At 46.1% G+C, this 24750-nt stretch overlaps 1 protein-coding gene across 1 annotated transcript; it reads right to left on the bottom strand.

The window, feature by feature from the left end:
* Positions 1-265: 265 nt before the first annotated feature.
* LOC134354409 (insulin-like growth factor I) lies at positions 266-21522 on the bottom strand. Its single transcript, XM_063063407.1, has 4 exons — positions 21386-21522; positions 15944-16091; positions 4232-4392; positions 266-2141 (listed from the first exon to the last, which is right to left on the bottom strand). The coding sequence occupies exons 1-4, from the start codon at positions 21458-21460 to the stop codon at positions 1905-1907; spliced, it is 621 nt and encodes a 206-aa protein (XP_062919477.1). The 5' UTR covers positions 21461-21522; the 3' UTR covers positions 266-1904.
* Positions 21523-24750: the final 3228 nt, after the last annotated feature.

Raw genomic sequence — 24750 nt, 5'->3', positions numbered from 1 at the left:
CAGAGGAGAATGGTCAGACTGGTTCAAGCCGACAGGAAGGCGACAGTAACTCAAATAAACACGAGTTACAACAGTGGTGTGCAGAAGAGCATCTCTGAATGCACAGCACATCGAACCTTGAAGCAGATGGGCTACAGAAGCGGAAGACCACAAACATACACTCAGTGGCCACTTTATTAGGTACTGGAGGTGCTGAATAACGTGGCCACTGATTGTATATTAAATGCAATATACTGTATATTTGGCAGGTGTGTTCTTTGAGACGTTTGTACTGTACACAGTATCGCTTACTGGGCACATTATACACAGAATCTGTTACGTGCAGAGAGTTTTATATACAGAGAGCATATTGTATGCAAGACATGGTGCAGAAGGCATATTATACACATGTCATAAATAATACATTATACACAAGATACAGTATATTATCTATAAGTACCATCAGGTTCAGGAACCTCAACCACCAGGCTCTCAAACCAGAGGGGATAACTTCACTCATCCCATCACTGAACTGTTCCCACAACCTATGGGCTCACTTTAAAGGACTCTTCATCTCATATCTTGATATTTATTATTTATTATTATTATTATTACTACTAATATTTTTGTATTTGCACAGTTTGTTATTTTTTAGTTGATGCCCTATTGGCTGCATTTTTCATTGATTCTATCATGGTTATTGGATATACTGGGTATGCCCGCAAGAAAATGAATCTCACGGTTGTATATGGTGACGTATATTGTACTTTGATAATAAATCTACTTTGAACTTTGAAGTAATGTTATAAATAAGTCTGCGATACACAAGATGTGCTATATATGTCAAGTTGGTGACTGTGCATCTAAACTTGGTGGCAGTTTTGCCTCGGAAGAGGTGAGCAGAAATGCTTAAGAAAAATCTCAGGTTAAGATCATTTTATAAAAACAAAAGCTACACTGGAAATGTGCCCTCCATAGGTTGGTTACAGAAATGCGACCAACAGCCAGGCACACGCCCTTGAACTTCAGGATCTACTGTTCATTTGGAGGGAACGAGTCTAGGATCTGCTAGGCTTGTAGGCTGGTCTCGTATTGCACACACGTGGCGAGTGAGAGGGTCGGGTTTGCCGGGGCTGGGACCAGAGGACACGGGCGAGACCGTGCCGCCAGAAGGGTGCCGTGGTAGCGCGGCGCTATTACAGCTCAGTTCAATTGCGATATCATCTGTAAGGAGTCCGTACGCCCTCCCCGTGGAGTGCGTGGGTTTTCCCCGAGCACCCTGGTTTCCTCCCACAGTCTAAAGACGTACTGGCTAGTAGGTGATTTGGTCACTGTGGATTGTCCTGTGATTAGGCTGGGGTTAAATCGGCGGGGGGGGGAGGGGGGGTTGCTGGGCCTGTTCCACATCTCAATAAATCTCAATAAATAAATAAACAATGAACCGATGTGTAATTGGTCACAGGAAGGGGGGGTTTAGGATTTTATCTCTGCTTCTGCCCAGCCCCACCCGACCTGCTCACAATTCCTGCGTATATCACCCGACCTGCTCACAATTCCTGCATACATCACCCGACCTGCTCACAATTCCTGCGTATATCACCCGACCTGCTCACAATTCCTGCGTATATCAATGCCTCCCAAGCAGTCAGACCAAATGAAGGCGAGGACAGAAGGCAGAGGGGCCTTCAGTCACCCCCTCCACCCAACACCATCAGTTAAAACAGCCAACTCCTTGAACGCCGGGAACTCAAAAGGTTTCTTTGTGGAGCAGAGGGAGGGGTTCTCCACAGATGTCCCCTGAGAATTCGATGTTTCCAACTGTCCCTCACATTGACTCTGTCGGGGCGAACAGCTTTGCGGACTGGCCACACTGCAGAGTCCTCCTCAAAGGTAGCCTCCATCTGCTCCAACCCCCACTGTCCAGGTCAGAATGGCTTAGTCTGTCGGAGGGGGGAGAGCAGGTCGCTGCGCAAAGGGTGCAGCACTCTGCCTGACCGCATCCAGCGCTGGGGCGAGGACTGGGACGGCCGCGCCTTCTCCCCTCTCTGGCCATCGCGGACGTTGTGCTGGGCTCCGGAGACGAGACTGGTGTGGCTCCAGCGGTTCTCGGGCTGACCCGGCGAATCCTCCCGTTCAACGTCGAGAGACCGCTTCCCCATGATCTGTTTGACAAGGGGAGAAACAGAACGGATGCACTGTTAATTCTGGAGGCTGGGCATTGAGTTTACCCTTCAGACACTCAAACTTTGGGATGTGTGGCGTAAACACCAGCTATGTAGCATCCAGGCCAGGACCACCAGACTCAAAAACAGTAAGGCTGATCAACACCTCCACCCACAAACTCACCTTACGTACAGCCTAGTGTTTACGTACAATCACTCTATGTATAGAAGATATATGTTAGTTCATTAAGTGTCGTGTCATATAATGTTGGTCTTCCCATGACTATGATTGTTCTTGGCAAATTTTTCTACTGAAGTGGTTTGCCATTGCCTTCTTCTGGGCAGTGTCTTTACTAGACGGGTGACCCCAGCCATTATCAATACCTTTCAAAGACTGTCTGCCCGGTGTCAGTGGGTCGCATAACCAGGACTTGTGATCTGCACCATCTGCTCATGTGACCATCCACCACCTGCTCCCTTTGGCTTCACATGACCCTGATCGGGAGGACATGGAAAAGCAGGTGCTACACCTCGCCCCAGGGTGACCTACCGGCTAGCGGGGGGAAGGAGCACCTTACACCTCCTTTGGTAGAGACGTTTCTCCACCCTGCCGCCCATAATATATAGGACCACAATTAGTCCATTTGGCCCATCGAGTGTACTCTGACTTCTGCTCCTCCTTTCCAGTCCTGATAAAGGGTCTCGGCCCAAAATGTTGACTGTTTATTCTTAGCGTGGGCACGTGGCCAAGTGGTTAAGGCATTGGACTAGCAACCTGAAGTTCGTGAGTTCGAGCCCCAGCCGAGGCAGCATGTTGTGTCCTTGAGCAAGGCACTTAATCACACATTGCTCTGCGACGACACTGGTGCCAAGCTGTATGGATCCTAATGCCCTTCCCTTGGACAACATCGGTGTCATGGAGAGGGGAGACTTGCAGCATGGGCAACTGCTGGTCTTCCATACAACCTTGCCCAGGCCTGCGCCCTGGAGAGTGAAGACTTTCCAGGCGCAGATCCATGGTGTCACAAGACTCTTTTCCATAGGTGCTGCCTGGCTGCTGAGTTCCTCCAGCATTTTGTGCATGTTGATTAGTAGGAATTTTGTTTAGCCAAAGGATGGTGAATCTGTGGAATTCATTGCCACAGATGGCTGTGGAGACCAAGTCATTGAGAATATTTAAAGCAGAGGTTAATGGGATCTTGATTAGTAAGGGTGTCCAAGGTTACGGGGAGGAGGCAGGAGATGGGGTTGAGAGGGATAATAAATCAGCCATGATGGAATGACAGAACACACTCGATGGGCCGAATGGCCTAATTCTGCTCCTGCGTCTTACGGTTTTATGCACCAGACCTAATTATGTGTGGAAAAGTTGTTCGCCGTTGGCTTCTCAAGTGTGGTTAGTTATGGGCAGTAAATATCATACACACAAGAAAGTCTGCAGATGCTGGAAATGCAAAGCAACACGCACAAAATGCTGGAGGAACTCAGCAGATCAGGCAGCGTCTATAGAAAAGAGTAAACAGTCGATGTCTCGGGCCGAGACCTTCTTCAGGACTGAGAAGTAAGAGGGAAGATGCCAGAATATAAAGGAGGGGGGAGGGGAAGGAGACTAGCTGGAAGGTGATGGGTGAAGCAAGGTGGGCAGGAAAGGTCAAGGGCCGGAGAAGAAAGAATCTGAGAGGAGAGGAGAGTGGACCGTGGGAGTAAGGGAAGGAGGAGGGAATCCAGCAGAAAGTAATTGGCAGGACAGAGGAAGTGAAAGGTCCGAGTGGGAAGGGGGGGAGATTTGTTCACCGGAAGGAGAAGTCAATATTTATGCCATCAGTTTGGAGGGTACCCAGATGGAGCATAAGGTGTCGCTCCTCGACCCTGAGGGTGGCCCCATGGTGGCACAAGAGGAGGCCGTGGATCGACATGTCAGAACAGAAATGCGGGTAGGAATTAGGATGGTTGGCCACTTAGGGAAACCCAACTCTTAGCGGATGGAGCAGAGGTGATCTCACCCGTCCTACGTCAGAGTTATCGTTCAGCGCCAACGAGGAAGGAGACGTCTCCACCGACGCGGGAGGAGGGGACGACACGAGCCTTACCCGGTGCAGCAGTGGTCGGTGCGGTGCTGTGGGTGGCGGGGTGTGGGCGCCATCTTGCGGGGTGGCGCAGTAGGTCTCCAGGATCAGGAGGTCACAGCTACGGAAGCAGCACTCCTCCACAATGCCTCGGTTCTGCCGGCTCCGGCGGCCCATCTTGCTGACTGGCAACCAGGAAATCGGAGGCGTTAAGCAGCAGAGAAGTACGTGGCAGGACGCGCGGCCTCCCTGCCTTGAGTATGTTCCCGATCACTTACAGTATATTCTGGTATTGCACTGTACTGATGCAGCAAAACAACAAATTTCATGGCATACCAGTATATCAGTGATAATAATAAATATAATCCCTGCTGCCTAGCTCGGTATCTAACAATGTCCCTGTTCTCTAAAGTATAGAGTCATAGAAAACTACAGCACAGAATCAGGCCCTTTGGGCCATCTAGTCAATGCCAAACCATTTAAACTGCCTACTCCCATTGACCTGCACTGGGACCATGGTCCTCCCTACCTCAACCACCCATGTACCTACCCAAACTTCTCTTAAACATTGAAATAGAGCTCGCCTGCACCACCTGCACCGGCAGCTCATGACCCTCTGAGCGAAGAAGTTTCCCCTCACGTTCCGCTTAAAACTTTCACCTTTCACTCTTAACCCATGACCTCTCATTGTCATCCCACCCAACCTCAGTGGAAAAAGCCTGCTTGCATTTACCCCATCTATACCCCTCATAATTTTGTATACCTCTATCAAATCTCTCAATCTCTACATCCCAAGGAATAAATTCCTAACCTATTCAATCTTTCCATGTAACCCAGGTCATACAGATGCATCAACATCCTTGTAGATTTTCTCTGAACTCTTTCAACCTTATTTACATCTTTCCTGTAGGTAGGTGACCAAAGACACACACAATACTGCAAACTCGGCCTCACCAATGTCTCACACAATTCAACATAATATCCCATCTCCTGTACTCAATATATTGATTTATGAAGGCCAACATGCCAAAAGCTTTCTCAATGGCCCTATCTACCTGTGACACCACTTTCAATGAATTATAAACCTGTATTCCCAGTTCCCTTTGATCTACCGCACTTCTCAGTGCCCCACCACTCACTGTATAAGACTTACCCTGGCTGGTCCCACCAAAGTGCAAGACCTTGCGTCTGTCGGCATTAAATTTCATCTGCCATTTATCCAACAGGTCCAGATCCTGCTGCAAGCCATGATAGTCTTCCTCGCCCCTAACCTCAGTGTCATCTGCATATTTACTGATCCATTCAGACTCTGCATTCAATGGAACAGTGTAGAGGGATGGAGATGGTAAATTGGATTAGTAAATATGCAGATGATACTGAGATAGGTGGAGTTGTGGATAATGAAGTAGGTTTTCAAAGCTTGCAGAGAGATTTAGGCCAGTTAGAAGAGTGGGCTGAAAGATGGCAGATGGAGTTTAATGCTGATAAATGTGAGGTACTACATTTTGGTAGGACTAAGCAAAGTAGGACATACATGGTAAATGGTAGGGCATTGAAGAATGCAGTAGAACAAAGGGATCTAGGAATAATAGTGCATAGTTCCTTGAAGGTGGAATCTCATGTGGATAGGGTGATGAGAAAGCTTTTGGTATACTGGCCTTTATTAATCAGAGCATTGAGTAGAGGAGTTGGGATGTAATGTTAAAATTGTACAAGGCACTGGTAAAGCCAAATTTGGAGTATTGTGTACAGGTCTGGTCACTGAATTATAGGAAAAATGTCAACAAAATTGAGAGAGTACAGAGAAGATTTACTAGAATGTTACCTGGGTTTCATCTCCTAGGTTACAGAGAAAGGTTGAACACGTTGGGTCTTTATTCTTTGGAGCGTAGAAATTGAGGGGGGACTTGATAGAGGTATTTAAAATTATGAGGGGGATAGATAGAGTTGACGTGGATAGGCTTTTTCCATTGAGAGTGGGGGAGATTCAAACAAGAGGACATGAGTTGAGAGTTAAAGGACAAAAGTTCAGAGGTAACATGAGGGGGAACTTCTTTACTCAGAGAGTGGTAGCTGTGTGGAACGAGCTTCCAGCAGAAGTGGTTGAGGCAGGTTCGATGTTGTCATTTACAGTTAAATTGGATAGATAGATGGACAGGAAGGGAATGGAGGGTTATGGGCTGAGTGCAGGTGGGTGGGACTAGGTGAGAGTAAGAGTTCGGCATGGACTAGAAGGGCTGAGATGGCCTGTTTCCGTGCTGTAATTGTTATATGGTTATATGGAGCCACAGACCCAGAATGCTGGAGAAACTGAGCAGATCGTGCTGCACCTATGGAGGGGGTATTCCCTTCCACAGATGCTGCCTGACCTATTGAATTCTTCCAGCATTTTGCATGTGTGTGTTGCTCTGGATTTCTAGCATCTGCAGAATCTCTTGTGTATATAAGCTTCACTCTGTATCTAACACCAGCCCTGTCCTGGGAGCATTCAGTGTGTAAGTGTAATGGAAGCTTTACTCTGCATGTATCCTAATCCAGCACAGACCTAGAGCTTGTAACGTGCTCTATTTAATCACTATGAACAAATAGGCTGAAGGAGAATTTTTTTCATTTCCGGAATCTTGGAATACAACAGAATGTGAGGCCATTCAGCTCATCGTTCCTGTACTAGCTCTTTGAAAGTATTATTATCCCACACCTAGCATTGTACTCAGTATCCCTTTGCTTCATTGTTACAGAAGTCTTTGTATACTCAGTAGTTCAAGATTCAAAAATGTGTTTATTTTCCAACTTGGCTCAAAAGGCTGGATTATTGGTATCAGAATTCAGAATTATTTAGAGTCAGAATCAGAATCAGGTTTAATATCACCGGTATATATTGTGAAATTGTTGTCTTTCCAGCAGCAGTACAATACAATACATCATAATTGAAAAAACTGTGAATTACAGTAAGTATTATATATATAACATAGTTAAATTAGTGCAAAAATAGAAATAAGAAAGTAGTGAGGTAGTGTTCATGGGTTCAATGACCATTCAGAAATCAAATGGCAGAGGGGAAGGAGCTGTTCCTGAATCGTTGAGAGTGTGCCTTGTGTGGATGAGATGTGGAAATTTGGATTAAAAAAAATTAAATTGCCAGTGATTGATCGTGAGAAATACATAAACACGAGGAAATTTGCAGATTCTGGAAATTCAAGCAACACACACAAAAAATGCTGGTGAACACAGCAGGCCAGGCAGCATCTTCCTATAGAAGGCCTGCTGCGTTCACCAGCATTTTCTGTGTGTGTTGTGAGAAATACATGATGACATTGAGTCAGGATCACTGATTTAGCTTTTTTTAAAGGGAGAGAGATTTTAAGGTGTGGCTGTTCAGACCCTCCTTCGATCGGGGTTGACCATGGTTGTTGCGTCTCAGTTGTCTACATGATACACAAACCAGTACGCAAACCAGGGCAGTACGATATGGAGAGCAAGTTGTTGCCCATGTAGCCGGTTCCCCCTCTCCACACAGCCTAGAGAGATAATGAATCAGGCAGGATCGGATGGGATGAATAGCCTGATTCTGTTCCGATATCTTAGGTTCAAAGTTCAAGGTATACTTTTTAAGAAGGGAGAAAAGCAAAAGAAAGGAAATTATAGGCTAATTAGTCTAACCTCATTGGTTGGGAAAGTGGAGTCTATTATTAAGGATGGGGTTTCGAGGTGCTTGGGGACTAATGATAAAATAAGTCAAAGTCAGCATGGTTTCTGTAAAGGGAAATCTTTCCTGACAAATCTCTTAGAGTTAGTAACAAGCAGGGTGGACAAAGGAGAGGCAGTGGAAGTCATTTACTTGGATTTTCAGAAGGCATTTGATAAGGTGCCACACATGGGGCAGCTTAACAAGATAAAATCCTGTGGCATTACAGGAAAGATACTGGCATGCATTGAGGAATGGCTGACAGGCAGGAGGAAGTGAGTGGGAATAAAAGGGTTTTTCTGGTTGACTGCCAGTGACTCAGGGGTAGGTACTGGGACTGCTACTTTTCACATTGTTTGTCAATGATTTAGATATGGAATTGATGGCTGTGTGGCAAAGTTTGCAGATGATACAAAGATAGGTAGAGGGCTAGGTAGTGCTGAGGAAGCAGTGTGATTGCAGCAGGAAGAATGAGGAATGGGCAAAAAAGTGGCAGATGGAATACAGTATTGGGAAATGTATGGTAATGCATTTTGGTAAAAGGAACAATAGTGCAGACTATTATCTAAATGGGGAGAAAGTTCAAACATTAGAGGTGCAGAGGGATTTAAGAGTTTTTGTGCAGGATTCCCAGAAGGTTAATTTACAGGTTGAGTCTGTGGTAAAGAAGGCAAATGCAGTGTTGCCATTAATTTCAAGGGGAATAGAATATAAAAGCGAAGAGATAATGCTGAGCTTTTATAAGACATTAGTCAGACCACATTTGTAGTATTGTCAACAGTTTTGGGCCCCTTATCTCAGAAAGGATGTGTTGTTATTGGGGAGAAACCAAAGGAGGTTCACGAGGATGAATCCGGGAATGAAGGGGTTAACATATGGGGAGCTTTTGGCAGCCTTTACTCACTGGAATTTAGAAGAATGCGGGTGGGAGAATCTCATTGAAATCTACCGAATGTTGAAAGGTGGATGTGGAGGGGATGTTTCCTCTGGTGGGACAACCCTTTAGAACAGAGATAAGGAGGATTTTTTTTAGCCCGAGAGTAGTGAATCTGTGGAATGCTCTGCCACAGACTGCGGTGGAGGCCATTTAAGGTGGAAGTTAATCGTTTCCTGATTGGTCGGGGTATGGCGAGAAGGCGGGTGTATGGGGTTGAGTGGGATCCGGGATCAGCCATGATGGAACAGTGGAGCTGCCTCGATGGGCTGAATGGCCTACTTCTGCTCCTATGTCTTATGGTCTTATATATAATACAACCTTGAAATTTGTCTCCTTACAGGCAGTCACAAAACATAGAACCCGTAAAAAAGTATACCATCAAATACCCAAATCATTCAAACAATAAAAGTAAGCAAGTAGCATTCAGAATGAAAGTGAGCCCACAGACACAAACCCGGAGCAGCCGGTGTAGGCCGCAGCCTCAGCCTCAGTTCTGTGCAGAGCTGAGTAAATATCACATCATTTATTATTTTCACACGTAGAGTCACAGAGTCATAGAAAAGTACTGTGTGAACTAGTTTTCCCTCATGTTCCCCTTAAACTTTTCACCTTTCACCCTTAACCCATGACCTCTGGTTGTCGTCCCACTCAACCTCATGGAAAAAGCCTGCCTGCATTTACCCAATCTATACTCCTTATAATTTTGTATACCTCTATCAAATCTCCCCTCAATCTTCTACGCTCCAGGGGATAAAGTCCTAAGCTATCCAATTTTTTCTTGCAACTCGGATGCTCAGCCTTGCATCAAGGAAGAGTGAAAAGCTTGTCTTGCTAAGCACACAAAGTGCTGGAGGAATGGTAGTGTAGTGGTTAGTGCGATGCTATCACAGCCGGATCGCCAGAGTTTGGAGTTCAATTCCAGCACCATCGGTAAGAAGTTTGTATGTTCTCCTCACGACCACGTAGGTTTCTTCTGGGGGACTATAAGATCATAAGGCCAAAAGATATAGGAGAAGAATTAGGCCATTTGGCCCATCAAGTCTTCTCCATCATTTCATCATGGCTGATCCATTTACCCCCTCAACCCCAGTCTCCTGCCTTCTCCCCGTATCCCTCATGCCCTGACCAATCAATAATCTATCAACCTCTGCCTTAAATATCCATAAAGACTTGGCCACCACAGTTGCCTGAGGCAAAGAATTCCACAGATTCACTACCCTCTGGCTAAAGAAATTCCTCCTCATCTCTGTTGTAATAGACGTCCCTCTATTCTGAGTCTGTGTCCTCTGGTCTTAGACTCCCCCACCGTAGGAAAGATCAAACTCTTGTTTATTCCAGTCCAAAGACCTAACGGTTGGTAGGTTAACTGGTCACTGTAAACTGTGTGATTGGGCTAGAGTTAAATCGGTGGGCTGCTGGGAGGTGTGGCTTATTTGCCAGAAGGGCCAATTCTCTAAATAAAATTAAAATTAAAACTCGACAGGGAAGGCAGCATTTATGAAAAGGAATAAATAGTTAATGTTTCAGGCTGAGGCCCTTCAGCAGGACCATACTGTTCAAACAGATCAGATCATTACACAGTGCATTGAGGTAGAACAAGGTAAAACAATAACAATGGAGAATAAAGTGTAATGGCGATGAGAGTGGGAGGGCGATTTATAATCACAAGAGATCCTGCAGATGCTGGATAAACTGGCTCCACTACACTGCCCTATCTGCCATAGCACCTCAAACCTCACCACACAAAACACCACAACTTTACCTCTCCTGGCCCTAGAGATAAACCCGTCATTCCTACCCTCAAACCTAACCCTAAAGTCCAAATGGGCACATACCCCCACTAACCCTAGGCACACCACGATTAACCCTGGCCACACCCCCACAATCCCGATAACTTGTGGAAGGAGGGGCAAGATCTAATAAAGGCAAGTGTTGGACCTGGTTAGTGAAGGCGTGGGCCAGATCAAAGTGGTAGGGTTGCATGACACTGAATCTCAAATGACAAAATCAAAAAAAACAAGAGGGCTGGCTCGCCCACTGCCCAGATAATCTCAACCACACTTTATTAGGAGTTTGAAGCAATTTGGCATTTCAACAAATACGCTCAAATACTTCTATAGCTGTACTGTGGAGAGCATTCTGACAGGCTGTATCACCATCTGGTATGGAGGGGCTGCTGCACAGGACCGAAAGAAGCTGCAGTAAATCCAGTCGGCTCCATCTTGGGTACTAGCCTACAAAGTACCCAGGACATCTTCAGGGAGCTGTGTCTCAGAAAGGCAGCGTCCATTATTAAAGACCGCCAGCACCCAGGGCATGCCCTTTTCTCACTGTTACCATCAGGTAGGAGGTACAGAAACATAGAATAGTACAGCACAGTACAGGCCCTTCGGCCCACAATGTTGTGCCGACCCTCAAACCCTGCCTCCCATATAAGCCCCCACCTTAAATTCCTCCATATACCTGTCTAGTAGTCTCTTAAACTTCACTAGTGTATCTGCCTCCACCACTGACTCAGACAGTGCAGCCTGAAGACGCACACTCAGTGATTCAGGAACAGCTTCTTCCCCTCTGCCAAACGATTCCTAGATGGACTTTGAAGCTTTGGACACTACCTCACTTACTTTAATATACAGCATGTCTCTCTTTGCACATTTTTAATAATCAATTCAATATATGCAATTGATTTACTTATTTATTATGTTTTATTTTATTTATTGTTATTTTTTCTCTCTCTGTCTCTGCTAGATTAGGTATTGCATTGAACTGCTGCTGCTAAGTTCACAAATTTCACGTCACATGCCGATGATAATAAGCCTGATTCCGAGGACTCAGCAGGACAGGGAGTATGTGTGGAGGGAGATAAGCAATCGATGTTTCGGCCTGAGACCCTTCACCAGGTCTGGAAAGGAAAGGGTATCTTCCCCCTCACCTGGTCTCACCTATCACCTACCAGCTAGTACTCTGTCCTCTCTCCCCCAAGCCTTGTTACTCTGGTTTCTGCCCTCTTTTTTCTCCGGTCCCGATGAAGAGTCTTGGCCAAAGCATCGACTGTTTATTCCCCTCCATTGATGCTGCCTGACTTTCACTGTAAGCGTGAAACATCGGCCGAATCTGAATCTGAAAGTGGTCGCGTTCCGCTGGTATTTTCTGTGTGTTGGGCAATTTAGAGAAATTAGTTTTTAAAAGATAGAGGGCCACCAAAATTTTCCCTAATATGTCATACTTGCTGCTGGCAATCAGACAGAGAGCAGATGAAATACTGAATGGAGGTTGTCCCAAAACATTGCGAATACTTTAATTAATCTATCGTCTAGCTTTCCATGAAGCTTCAGGACCTGTTGACCATGAGCAAAGCCAGGCAAACATGCCCTCTTGAACTGACATCAGGTTAAATACACCCAGTCAGCACTCCCACCCCCTGCCACACCGTGTGTAAACATCACCTAACAAATGTAAATATGACCCAAAGAAAGGGAGCTCTCCCCAGAGACTCAGCTCAATATTTATCAATTGATCCGATCGTTAACATACTGCTGCTTTGTGAGATCTTGTAAGATACGACAGAACAGGGGCTTTAGTCCGCGGGCCGCAGGATGCTACGGGACGTCATTCTCCGTGAGTACTAAAGACATGGCCGAGGTTAGAGATTGGTTAGCAAATTGGTCAGCTGGAAGGAGACTAGAGCCATAGGCACAGAAATGGTCCCCAGGTCCAGGCTGACCTTTTTTGCCCATCAGCGCAAATCCAATTGCTCTCCTTAGCTCCATATAAGGGCTATAAGACATAGGAGCAGGAGTCAGACCACTTTGTCTGCCCCATCGTTCCATCATGGCTGATTCATTTTCCCCCTCAACCCCATTCTCCTACCTTCTCCCCATAAGCTTTGAAGCCCTTACTAATCAAGAACCTATCAACCTCCACTTTCAATTTATCCAATGACTCAGGTCTCCACAGCTCTCTGTGGAGGTCAAGTCATTGGGTATATTTATCTTCCTATGTAATTCTTTTTCAAATGTCTATCTAAATACTTCTTAAACATTGTGATTGTAGATAATTCCACTTCATCCTCTGGAAGTGATTTTCAAATATTAACAACCCTCTCTGTTATAAAAAAAACTTACCCCACAAATCTCCTTTAAAACTTCTGACTCTCGCCTTGAACTTCAGTCCTCTTATTCTTTTTTAATTTAGAGATCCGGCACGAAACAGGCCCTTAGAGTGCCACTCAACAACCCACCTATTTAACCCTAGCCTAATCATGGGACAATTTACAATGACCAATTAACCTACTAACCGGTACATCTTTGGAAACTGGAGGAAACCCAATGTACACGGGAAGAATGCACGAACTTTCCTCCAGAGGATGCTGGAATTGAACTCCAAACTCCAATGGCCCAAACTGTAATAGTGTTGTGCTAATCACTACATCACCATGACAACCTCATGGTACCCTACATGGTAAAACGTACACAAAGCCCTCTTGGATTGACACCAGGTTAAAAACACCCAGTCAGGACTCCCACCTGTGCACCTGCCCATTAATACAATTGTCTAATCAACCAATCATGTGGCAGCAACTCAGTGCATAAAAGCATGCAGACATGGTCAAGAGGTTCAGTTGTTCAAACCAACATCAAAATGAGGACGAAATGTGATCTATGTGACTTTGACCACGGAATGATTGTTGGCGCCAGATGGGGTGGTTTGAGCATCTCAGAAACTGCTGATCTCCTGGGATTTTCACACACAACAGTCTCTAGAGATTACAGAGAATGGTGTGAAAAACAAAAAAAAAAAAATCCAGCGAGGGGCAGGTCTGTGGGCGAAAACACCTTGTTTTAATGGGAGAGGTCCAAGGAGAAAGGCCAGACTGGTTTAAGCTGACAGGAAGGCGACAGTAACTCAAGTAACTGTGTGTTACAACAGTGGGGTGCAGAAGAGCATTTCTGAATACGCAATACATCAGAACAATGTGGACTACAGTGGCAGAAGACCAGGAACATGCCGTACGCTCAGTCATTATTTGAATGAGGGATCAGGATGTCCCAGAAATGGGCTGTACATGAACGTTCTTCTCTGCAAGCCGATATAATGATGGCATGCAAAAGTACAGAGCAAGATAAAATATAAAGCAAAATACTGCACATGCTGGAAATCCAAAATAAAAACAGAGAACACTCAGCAGGCCGGGCAGCATCTGCTGTGAGAGATAGCCAGCTTCCATTTCAGGTTGATGAACTTCCAGGGTTGAACATCTATGAACATAGAATTCCGCAACTTCCGGTAATTCCCTCCCCCTCCCTTCCTCTATCCCTATTTCACATCACCTCCCTCATAGTTCCGCCTCCTTCTACTACTGCGCATTGTTCGCCTGCCAATCACCTCCCTGCTTCCTCTTGCCCACCCCTTTGTCTTTAAAATTACTGTTTTTTTCAACTACCAGCATTCTTCAAACCCTCCCCAAAGTTCTTCCTTCAGTCCTGACGAAGGGTTTCGGCCCGAAACGTCAACTAATCTTTTCAACTGATGCTGACTGACCTGCTGAGTTCCTCCAGCACATTGTGAGTGTTCCTTTGACAACAGCATCTGCAGATTATTTTATGTTGAACATCTTTGCTCTATCTGGTGGCCAATCATTTAAATTCATTCCCCATTCCCATTCCAACACGCGGATCCATTGCTTCCTCTGTTGCCTCAATGAGGCCACCCTCTGGTTGGAGGAGCAACACCTCATATTCTGTCTGGATAGCCTCCAATACATCGATTTCTCCAATTTTAACCCCTCCTTTTCCTCTCCTTCTCCATTCCCCACTCTGGCCTCTTCTCCTCATCTGCCCATCACCTCCTCCTGGTGCCCCTTCTCCTTCCCATTCCCCGGTGGTCCGCTCTCCTCTCCTATCAGATTCCTTCTTCTTCAGCCCTTTTCCTTTTCCACCTATCACCTCCCAGCTTCTTACTTCATCTTCCCTTCCCCCACCCATCTCCCCTCTCACTGGCTTCACCTATCCATGTTGTACCCCTCACCTTCTTATTCTGGCTTCTATTCCAGTCCTGGTAAAGGGACTCAGCCCAAAATATTGATTCCTTATTCCTCTCCATGGATGCTTCCGGCCTACTGAGTTCCTCCAGCACTGTGTGTGGGTTGCTTTGGATTTCCAGCATCTGCAGAATCTCTTGTGCCTATGATTTGTTGCTCCACTGCAAAGTCTCTTCGAGGGATGCCTACCCTGGAGAAGTTTAAATCTTCTCCTTGACAGAAGTTCAGTGAGACCCTGCCCCTCTATGATCTCTGCTGCCCCCTGAATCTTCAAGCATGTACTCACCCTGACCCGTTAGCACAGCCACAAATCACCTATCACCTTACAACTAACCTCCTTCCCCTTCTCCCACCTTTTTATTCTGGTGTTTTCCTTTCCAATCCTGAAAAAGGATCACGACCTGAGACAACAACTCTTTTTCCCCTCTCCACAGAAGCTGCCTGGCCTGTTGAGTTCCTCCAGCATTTTGTTAGTGTGTTGCTCTGGATTTCCGGCACCTGCAGAACCTCTTGTGTTTAGGGAAGAGAAATGTTTTGACTTGCAGAGAAATGATGTGAGGCTAAGGGGACAAAGAGGGATGTTTCTCCTAGTATTTTGGATCCTTTTATTTATCAAAATAAACATTATGCAAAGTAAAAAAAAATGACCAGAATAAGCCATGAAATGCCTTTCATTCTTCCTTCCATAATCAATCCGTTAGGGAGCGTCCCATTGAGTTCCATAAAACCAATAGGAACTCACGTGACTCCCCCCACCCCCATCCCCACCAGAGTGGTACACTCTTCATTAACACTGGATGATAAGGATTTTGCTTCCTGGGTACTTATGTGTGTATCTTACTGATTTTGGGCTGCTGGTCATGAAAATCACCATGAAATTTCCCTATCACAAGGCCTGTTTTTGAAATTGCCTACATTTGTTATTTCAATTCATAAATCAAGTCAGAATAACTGGTGCCAAGATTAAGGAAGGCATTTTTTGTTGCTCCACAAATTGAACAGGTCATCAATGACTGGTAATTCAAAGAACTTGGGATAGTTAAAAACACAGGGAGGGAGGGGAAGGGTTCTCACCAAAGTAAAAGCCTCTGTCCGCACAGATGAACTGCAGAGTATCCACCAGGTCTCCCCCACACAGGGTCTCCGCTGTCCGGGAGCTCGAAACCCTCAAGCACGCAGTGAGGACCAACAAGACGCACAATGGCTTCATGGAACCGGGTGCCTAGGGACGGAAATTGGAGAATTACCTCCGACCACTCCAGCTGAACATGGTTTACCAGCCCACCAATCCCTGTTCCTTTTGATCTTCCATTGCTTTGGCTTTTAAACAGCTCCTTTCCCAACATCTTTGTACCAACAACTATATCTCAAACCTAATTCTAAAAACTCCAATCCCTTTAAAACCCTAATACTGTCCCCTATGCTTGTTCAACCACCAAAAATCCCATGCCCCGTAAGACATAGGAACAGAATAATGCCATTCGGCCCACTCAACCATGGCCCATTCTCCAGCTTTCTCCCCCTTCTCTCTCTCTCTGTCTCGCTCTTTATCTCTCTCTCTGACTCTCTTTCTCTCTCTCTCTCTGTCTTGCTCTTTATCTCTCTGTCTCTTTCTCCTGCTGTCTCTCTCTTTATCTCTCTCTCTGTCTGTCTCACTTTCTGTTACGCTGTCTCTCTCTCTGTTTCTCTCTGTTTCTCTCTCTCTCTGTCTCTCTCTCTCTCTCTCTCTCTCTCTCTCTCTGTCTCTCTCTCTCTCTCTCTCTCTCTCTGTATCTCTCCCTTCTCTCTCGTTTTCTCTCTGATCATTCAGGTGAGGTATAAATGAAGCCGCTTTCTCCCTCAGCATGGTGTAAAGGGCTCCACAAAGTCAATATGCAGGGTGAAGGGCGGAAGGGGTGATGGAGGGGGTGGGGTTGCTTGCTAAATACTGTTTCATATTTATTCCCACAACAAACCAAGAATGGTATGGAGAGGCCGCTGCACAGGGTCGGAAGAAGCTGCAGAATATTGTAAACTCAGTCACCAGCTCCGTCAAGGGGAATAGCCTCCCCAGCATCGAGGACATCTTCAAACAGCGATGCCTCAAATGGGAAGCGTCCATCATGAAGGACACCCATCACCCAGGTCACACCCTCTTCTCATTGCTACCGTCAGGGAGGAGGTACAGGTGCCTGAAGACACACACTCAACGATTCAGGAACAGCTTCTTCCCCTCCGCCATTTGATTTCTGAACAGACTTTAAATGCATGAACACTATCTTACAACTTTTTGCTCTTTTTGCATTTCTTATTTATATATCTTATTGTAATTTGTAGTTCTTGCAGTTTTTCTATTATACATTGCATTGTATTGCTGCTGTAAAACAACAAATTTCACGACATGTGCCAGTGATATTACAAACCTGATTCTGATCCTGCCTTTCTGAATTTGGTCCATTTAGCAAATAGTCCACACCTTTATTCCTTCCACCAAAGAGCATGATCACACACTTCCCAATACTGTATTCTATTGGCCTCTTCTTTGCCCGTTCTCCTAAACTGCCCAAGTCCTTCTGCAAACTCCCTGCTTTCTCAACACTACCTGCCCCTCCACCTACCTTTGCATCGATTCCATCAGCCTAATTATTGACATATAAAGTGGAAAGAATCCGTCCTCATACCGACCACTAGTCACCGACAACCAAGCAAAAAAGGCCCTCTTTATGGTTCTACCAAGGCCTCCAGTCAGATTGGTCAACAACAGGGAAAGCTATTGTAATGAGTTCTTCAGGCCTGTGTGGGGCACTGGAGAGCACTGAGCTCCGGTTTTCAGAGCACCAGAATTGGTTAATTGTTGTATAACGAGAGTCATTAATCGTTTAGAGTTCCTCGTGTTTTTCTGCAGCGACTCGCTCTTTGTAATGTGGTCTCCTGGTCCCTTCTGTTTAAACTTGTTAAGTTTATTTTGATAGACTCAGGGATTCTGTTTTACTTGTATTGGTTAAGTGGACACCTGACTAGCACTAATTGCAGGGTCCTAGTTTTGAGAATGTTACGTCTCACAGTGTCGCTCAGCTGAGCAACCGATGTTCTGTTGGAATTCTTATGAATAAACTCTCACCGTCTCTACACCAGAGTCTGTCTTTCCTCCGATAGGCTCCGATATTGCCAGCACACACTGGGATAGTTAAAAGTTGGGGACTGGGATGTTTATTAGGATGGTGGTAAAGAGCATTTGGGGTGGTCCTGAGACTGTACGTTGGAAACATATGAAATCCCAGAATGAGCTGTGGAAGGGATGGGTCAGGAAGTGTGGAGGAGAGTTGGCCCAGAAGCAGAGCAATGGAGACAATTCAGCGATGAGCGATAACTTGGAGAATGGACCGTAAAATAATGAGCCACGAGGTGACACAAAACAGGAGAGAACAGATACTAAACACAACAGGCAACAAGGTAACTGAAGGCCAGGAGCCTTGGGTTGAGGCTGGTTGGTTTGATGAGTGAACGGAGGGACTGTGGATGAGAGCTGGGTTTAAATAGGCTGCAGGTGATGAGTTGGAAACGAGTGGCGGTGTCTCCTGTTAGCTGGGTGGAGACTGGGAGGAGGCTGCTTGTGCAGGCCTGACAGGATTCACCAGCTCCCAAACTACCCACTCGCTTGTCCCGTCAGGTAACCCCTGCCAATCAGGCCCCTGGTGCCACACTGGCCTCACCATGGAATGTGCAGGAGACACCTATTTTACAGCCATGACCACACGTCAGAGAAATTAATTGCCTGTCGTATACGTTGAGATATACACTCAGAGGCCAATTTATTAGGTACACCTGTATTTGCTCACTGATGCAAATCAGCCAATCATGTGGCAGCAACACAATGCATAAAAGCATGCAGACATGGTCAAGAGATTTAGTTGTTGTTCAGACCAGATATCAAAATGGGGAAGAAATATGATTTAAGTGACTTTGACCATGGGATGATTGTTGGTGCCAGATGGGGTGGTTTGAGTATCTCTGAAACTGCTGATTTTTTGAGATTTTCATGCACAACAGTCTCTAGAGTTTACAAAGAATGGTGCAAAAAACCAAAAACATCCAGTGAGCAGCAGATTCTATGAGGTTAATGAGAGAGGTCAAAGGAGAATGGCCAGACTGGTACAAGCTGACAGGAAGGCAACAGTAACTCAAATAACCACACGTTACAACAGTGGTGTGCAGAAGAGCAACTCTGAATGCACAAAATTTCGAATTGTGAAGTGGATGGGTTACAGTACCAGAAGACAGCAAACATACACTCAGAGGCCACCTTACTAGGTACCGGAGATAGAAAATAAAGTGGTCTCTGAGTGTATTTGTGGGAATTTAAAGACATTTTGTCTGTTTCAATTTCCAATTTCCACCTTTTTATTTGCCCAATGCCTTCCTTCCGTTTCACCCGAACGTCAAGATTCTTATACTGGAAAGGTGAGAAACAGCAGTGTCGAAGGGTTATTGTGATCAGACAATTCAACAGGTCATTTCTCAGTGTCCTTCAATCTCATCAATCTCAACCCGAAATCAAGGCTGAAAGAAATAAGCTACCCAATGCAAAATATCCAACACAAAAATACTATAAACCTCAAAATACCCAACTCCCAAACACCTCAGCCCAAAATGTCCAATGCAAAAGTAATATGAACCTCAAAATACCCAACTCCCTAACGTATCAGCCCAAAATATCCAATGCCAAAATATACCGAACTTCCGAGCTATCCCAGCAAATTACAAATCCTGAAAGATTAACTTTCTTTGCCCTCTGTGCATTGAAACATGCAGGGAAACGCGTCGTTTATGTTTCAATGACCAACGCAGTCTGAGGATGTGCTGTGGGACCGCCCGCAAGTGTCACTAATGCTTCCGGTGCCCACATAGCATGCCCACGACTCACTAACCCTAAACCGTACGTCTTCAGAGTGTGGGAGGAAACCAGAGCACCCGGAGCAAATCTATGCGGTCACAGGGAGAACGTACAAAGTCCTTACAGACAGCAGCGGAAATCGGAGCCCGATCGGCGATCACCGATGCAGTGAAGCAATCGCGCTAACATCGCCAGCAGCCCTTTGTTGCCTTCGGCTACTACCCTTCCAGCCTCTATTGCGATTCCCGTTCTCCCATCCTCCATTTGCCTATCACCCTTCCTCAAGTGAAACCAGACGTCGGTAGCGGATTGTGTAACTCTCTACAGTGCCAGCGACCCAGATTCAATTTCCATCGCCATCGGTTAGGATTTAGTACATTCTTACTGTGTGGTGTAGGTTTCCTCAGGGTGATCTGGTTTCCTCCCACAGTGCAAGTGTCTTAATCTTCTGGGTGAGTCCACCACAAGGGACCGTGTCAAACACCTTATTAAGATGCACAGTTCCTCAACATCCCCACCCTTTCTTTCAGTCATCACCATCGTCACCTCCTCAAAAAACTCGGTCAAGTTTAAGGTGAGAGGGGAAAGATTTACAGGGGGCAACTTTTTCACACAGAGAGTGGCGGGTGTGTAGAATGAGCGGCCGGGGGAAGCTGTAGAGGTGGGTACAGTAACAGTATTTTTAAAACAATTAGTTAATCAGTCACGTGGGTGTACTTGTTAGCCTGTTAGCACACTGTATTTCTAAATAAAATTTAAAACGTGCTGGGAGGGGCTTGGCAAGTCCGGCAGCACTTATGGATGGGAATTAATAGCTGATGTTTCGGGCCGAGGCCAAGGTCTTTCCGTGCACAAACCTTGCAATTTGTTTGCTGTTGAGAAGAAGCCACATAGAGAGAGAGAGGAAGAGAGGAGCTAGGTATTGACATGATATTGTCGTACCTGTAGTGGCAGTGGAAGCAGATATGAAAGGATTGTTTAAAAGGACAAATTGCTTGCAGTTTGCAGGGAGTTGAGGAAGGCTCGGAGGAGTGGGATTAATCGTACAGAACCCTCAGTGAGCCAGAGTGGACAGGGTGGGCCAGATAGCCTCCTTTGTGCTATAAGATCTGATAAACTTTGCGGTGCACTTGGGATAAAACTCAGCCAGCCCTGTCACGGGCACAAGTCTCCCCCACATCGAGGACGTCTTCAAAGGGCAATGCATCATGAAGGCGGCATCCATCGGTACGGACCCCCATCACCCAGGACATGCCCTCTTCTCTCCACTACCATCAGGAGATACAGGAGCCTGAAGGCACACACTCAACGATTCAGGAACAGCGTCTTCCCCTCTGCCATCAGATTCCTGAACAGGCAATGAATCAGCCCATGAACCCACCAACCCTTTCTTTTTTTAACCACTAATTTAATTTAATTCAATTTAAATATACATATATTACTGTAATTTGTAGCATTTCTTTATGAGTGCACCGTACTGCTGCTGCAAAACCACAGATCTCACAACATACATCAGTGAAATCAAACATGATTCAGATTCAGAAAAGCTGTGGGAGTATTTTTGTTGTAAAGGTTGAAAGACGTAGAAATCACTGCATTGACGGCGTGGTGCAGATAGATTACGTGGAATGCTCTAATATTACCTGGAAAGGGTTCATCCGTGTGAAGGGAGAGTCCTGGCAGTCCCCAGCGGAGCTCAGTGCATAACACCTTCCCATTACCGAGCAGGATCCCGGAGCAGGCACGAGCCAGGGAAAATTCCGACAGCAGCCAGCCCAGAGTGACCCGGCTGGTGACTGCAGCCAGGGTTATCAAAGCTTAACTAGAGGACTTTGTTCTAGTGTGTACGTGTGTGTGTGTGTGTGTGTGTGTGTGTGTGTGTGTGTGTGTGTGTGTGAGTGTGTGTATGTATATCGGTGGTTCATGCATATGCATGTGCCTTTTTGCAAATATACGCGCATTTTTGTGCCTTTGCTCCCAGCTTATCAGAGTCATACCCTATCATACCTTGAACACAAGAGTTTTTGAAGACTCTGGAAATCCAGAGCAACACACTCAAAGTGCTGGAGGAACGCAGGGGGTCAGCCAGCATCTATGGAAGTGGACAAACAGTTGACATTTCAGGCCGAAGCCCTTCATCAGGATTAGAAAGGAAAGGGGGAAGAAGCCAGATTAAGACGTTTTTTGGGGGGGAGGGGGAGGTACAAGAACAGTTCAAATGTACTCTGTCACTTCCCGGTGAAAAGAATCTTCCTCAGGTAGCTTCTCACGTTTTGCCTCTTAAAGTTTCCTACAATCTGCCCTATCTATACCTTGGCCGCTCACCCTTGCTGGGGCAAAGGCCACCAACAGCAGCTCACCAGAGTCCTCTCTCCTGGGCCAGTCATTCATGTTATCCCAGGTGTAAGCCACCTTCTCCTTCCTCTCCCAGGGATGAGGTCTTTGGACCTTCCTTTGGTGTTTCTGTCACACTGGAGGTGGCTGCTAGCCCCACGTCCAGCCCCCACCTCCTTCCATGGCCGGCCTTGGGACAGCGTACACCCAGCCGTACCCTCGGGTCTACCACTGCCGGGAAAAATGAAGTCCGTTTCTCCAGTCTCACCCTGTAACTCAAACAGTCCACCGTGATAGTGAACCTTCTCTGCCTCATCTGCACTGCATATTGGGTCTGTCCTACAGCGTGGCTACAACTGGACCCCAGTGCTCCAGCCGCAGTCTAACTAGGGGTTAATAAAGATGTCCCACAACTTCACTCTTCCAGGAGGACCACCACTTTGTCATGGATGGGAGGCTTGCATGCCTCTGTGACCTGGAGAGCTATGTTGGCTGGAGTCAGGACGTTATGCTTTGGCTCTTGGAAGGGTCACCCATAGCAAACAAGTCAGAGGGTAGAGGACAGACTAAGAGTGGCCCACCAGTCCACCAGGTTCGGGGGCTCAGCTCAGGGCCAACAACCCTGATGGGCAAAACAAAACTGTTACAGAAACAACAATGAAGAATCCTTCTACATCTGAGTGTGACGGTATTCCTGAGTCTCCACCCGGGACTTGCATTACTGACAGTAGTGAAAACCGAGAGGAGGCTACTGACACGACGAAGGAAGCCCTGACCACGGCCAAGACCATGACCATAAGGTGGTCAAGGACAGACAGAGATTGAGGACCTTCACTGCTGTCCTAAATACCAGCGACGGCAATGGGCAGTCGGTGAGTGAGTACAACTTTGCTGCTCTTACATTCTGAGCCCCCGTGTTCATATATACAATATATTATGTATCTTATGTGTATGTGTGTTTATGTGTGTGTACATATGTGTTTCAGTCTATGTATAGCATGTGTGTGGCTTGTGAGTCTATATGCCTGTTAATACATACGTGTAAGGTACACATATTAATATATGTGTGTGCAAAAGTGTGTGTATTTATGTCTGTGTGTGTGTGTGTGTGTGTGTATGTGCAGGCACACGTATGTATGTGTCTGAATATGTGGGTATTACATGTATATACACACTGTAAAAGGGTGGGAGGAGAAGATGGCTACGCGATGCACGCACACAGCTCTCTGGTGAAAATTATATCGTCTCTGTTAAATAGGGGCCGTGTACAATTCTGATTTGATGGAGACAGACGTGAAAGAGAAATTTCTGAAACACCGGTTCACTGCCGCTGTTACTGGGCGATCGAGAATCTTCCGGAGGGAAGGCCCCAAAATCCCCGGCTTTGCCTGCTGCTGGCGACCGAGGCTGAGGTCGAATCGTTCAGATAGAGATGGCGCTCAGTACTCGGTGTCAGAGGGCTGATTGGAGGCTCGAAGTTTTCGGACGACTCAGAGTCGGATTGTGGTCGGCATGGCAGGGAGAGTTTTTCTTCCTTCTCCCGTCTGCGTGAGATGTGGGACATTCGAGAGACTTTGAACTTTTTTACTGTGCTCATGGCCTGTTCTTCATCAAGTTATGGTATTGTTGCACTGTTGTAACTATATGTTATAATTATGTGGTTTTGTTAGTTTTTCAGTCTTGATCTGTCCTGTGTTTTTGTGATATCACACCAGAGGAATAATGTATCATTTCTTAATGCATGCATTACTAAATGACAATAAAAGAAGACGTGTCCTCATAATCTAATCTAATCTAGTATGTACACATGCAGATGGCACGCGCGTGCATTCACACAGAGGAGGGGAAGCTGGGTGTGATCAGACTTCACTGCTGGCAACTGGCACATGATCTAATTTGGATGCCCCCCCCCGCAACAAGTCATTCAGCCCATCTGTTCCAGGATATCTGCTGCACGTGAGCCACTTCCCACCTTGTTCCAGCAGTCCCTTTTCCTTCTCCTGTGGGAGGAAGCCCCACATTCCCACCCCTCTCCGGGTAGAGAATGTATTCACACTTGAATTTACTTCATTCCAGCACGAGACATAGAAAATAGAACACAGAGCAAAGAACATAGAGGAGTACAGCACAGAAACAGGCCCTTCGGCCCTCAATGTTGTACCAAACTTGCTAAATCAAAAAGAACCCAAAAACGAATCCCTCCTTCCTACACAATGTCCATATCCCTCCATCCTCCTCACATCCATGTGCCTATCTAAACACCTCTTTCAAATCTCTAACGTATTTGCCTCTACCACCAGACCAGGCAGTACATTCTGGGCAGCCAGCACTCTGAGTGGAAAACTAACCCCTCACATCCCCCTTGAACCTACCCTCTGGTATTACATTTCTACCCTGGGAAACAGATAGTCTGTCTACTCTAACTTTGCCTCTCATAATCGTATAAACCTCTATCAGATCTCCCCTCAGCCTCCAATGCTCCAGAGAAAACAGCCCAAGTTTGTCCAGCCTCTCACGATAGTAAATACCCTCTAACCCAGGCAGCACCCTGGTAAACCTCTTCTGCACCCTCCCCAAAGCCTCAACACCCTTCCTACAGTGGGGCAACCAGAACTGGATGCAGTACTTCAGATGGGTCCTGACTAGAGTTCTACAGAGTTGCAACATAACCCCT

This window comes from Mobula hypostoma, chromosome 11 (assembly GCF_963921235.1).
Source record: "Mobula hypostoma chromosome 11, sMobHyp1.1, whole genome shotgun sequence".
Classification (NCBI taxonomy): domain Eukaryota; kingdom Metazoa; phylum Chordata; class Chondrichthyes; order Myliobatiformes; family Myliobatidae; genus Mobula; species Mobula hypostoma.
This window is presented reverse-complemented; position numbering and strand designations above follow the sequence as displayed.

Coding starts and splice junctions, on each gene's coding strand:
- LOC134354409 (XM_063063407.1), bottom strand. CDS start 21,460: ATGGGAAGGTGTTATGCACTGAGCTCCGCTGGGGACTGCCAGGACTCT. Junction 16,092..21,385: donor CACGGATGAACCCTTTCCAG/GTAATATTAGAG, acceptor TTCCGTCCCTAG/GCACCCGGTTCCATGAAGCC. Junction 4,393..15,943: donor GGACAGAGGCTTTTACTTTG/GTGAGAACCCTT, acceptor CCTGGTTGCCAG/TCAGCAAGATGGGCCGCCGG.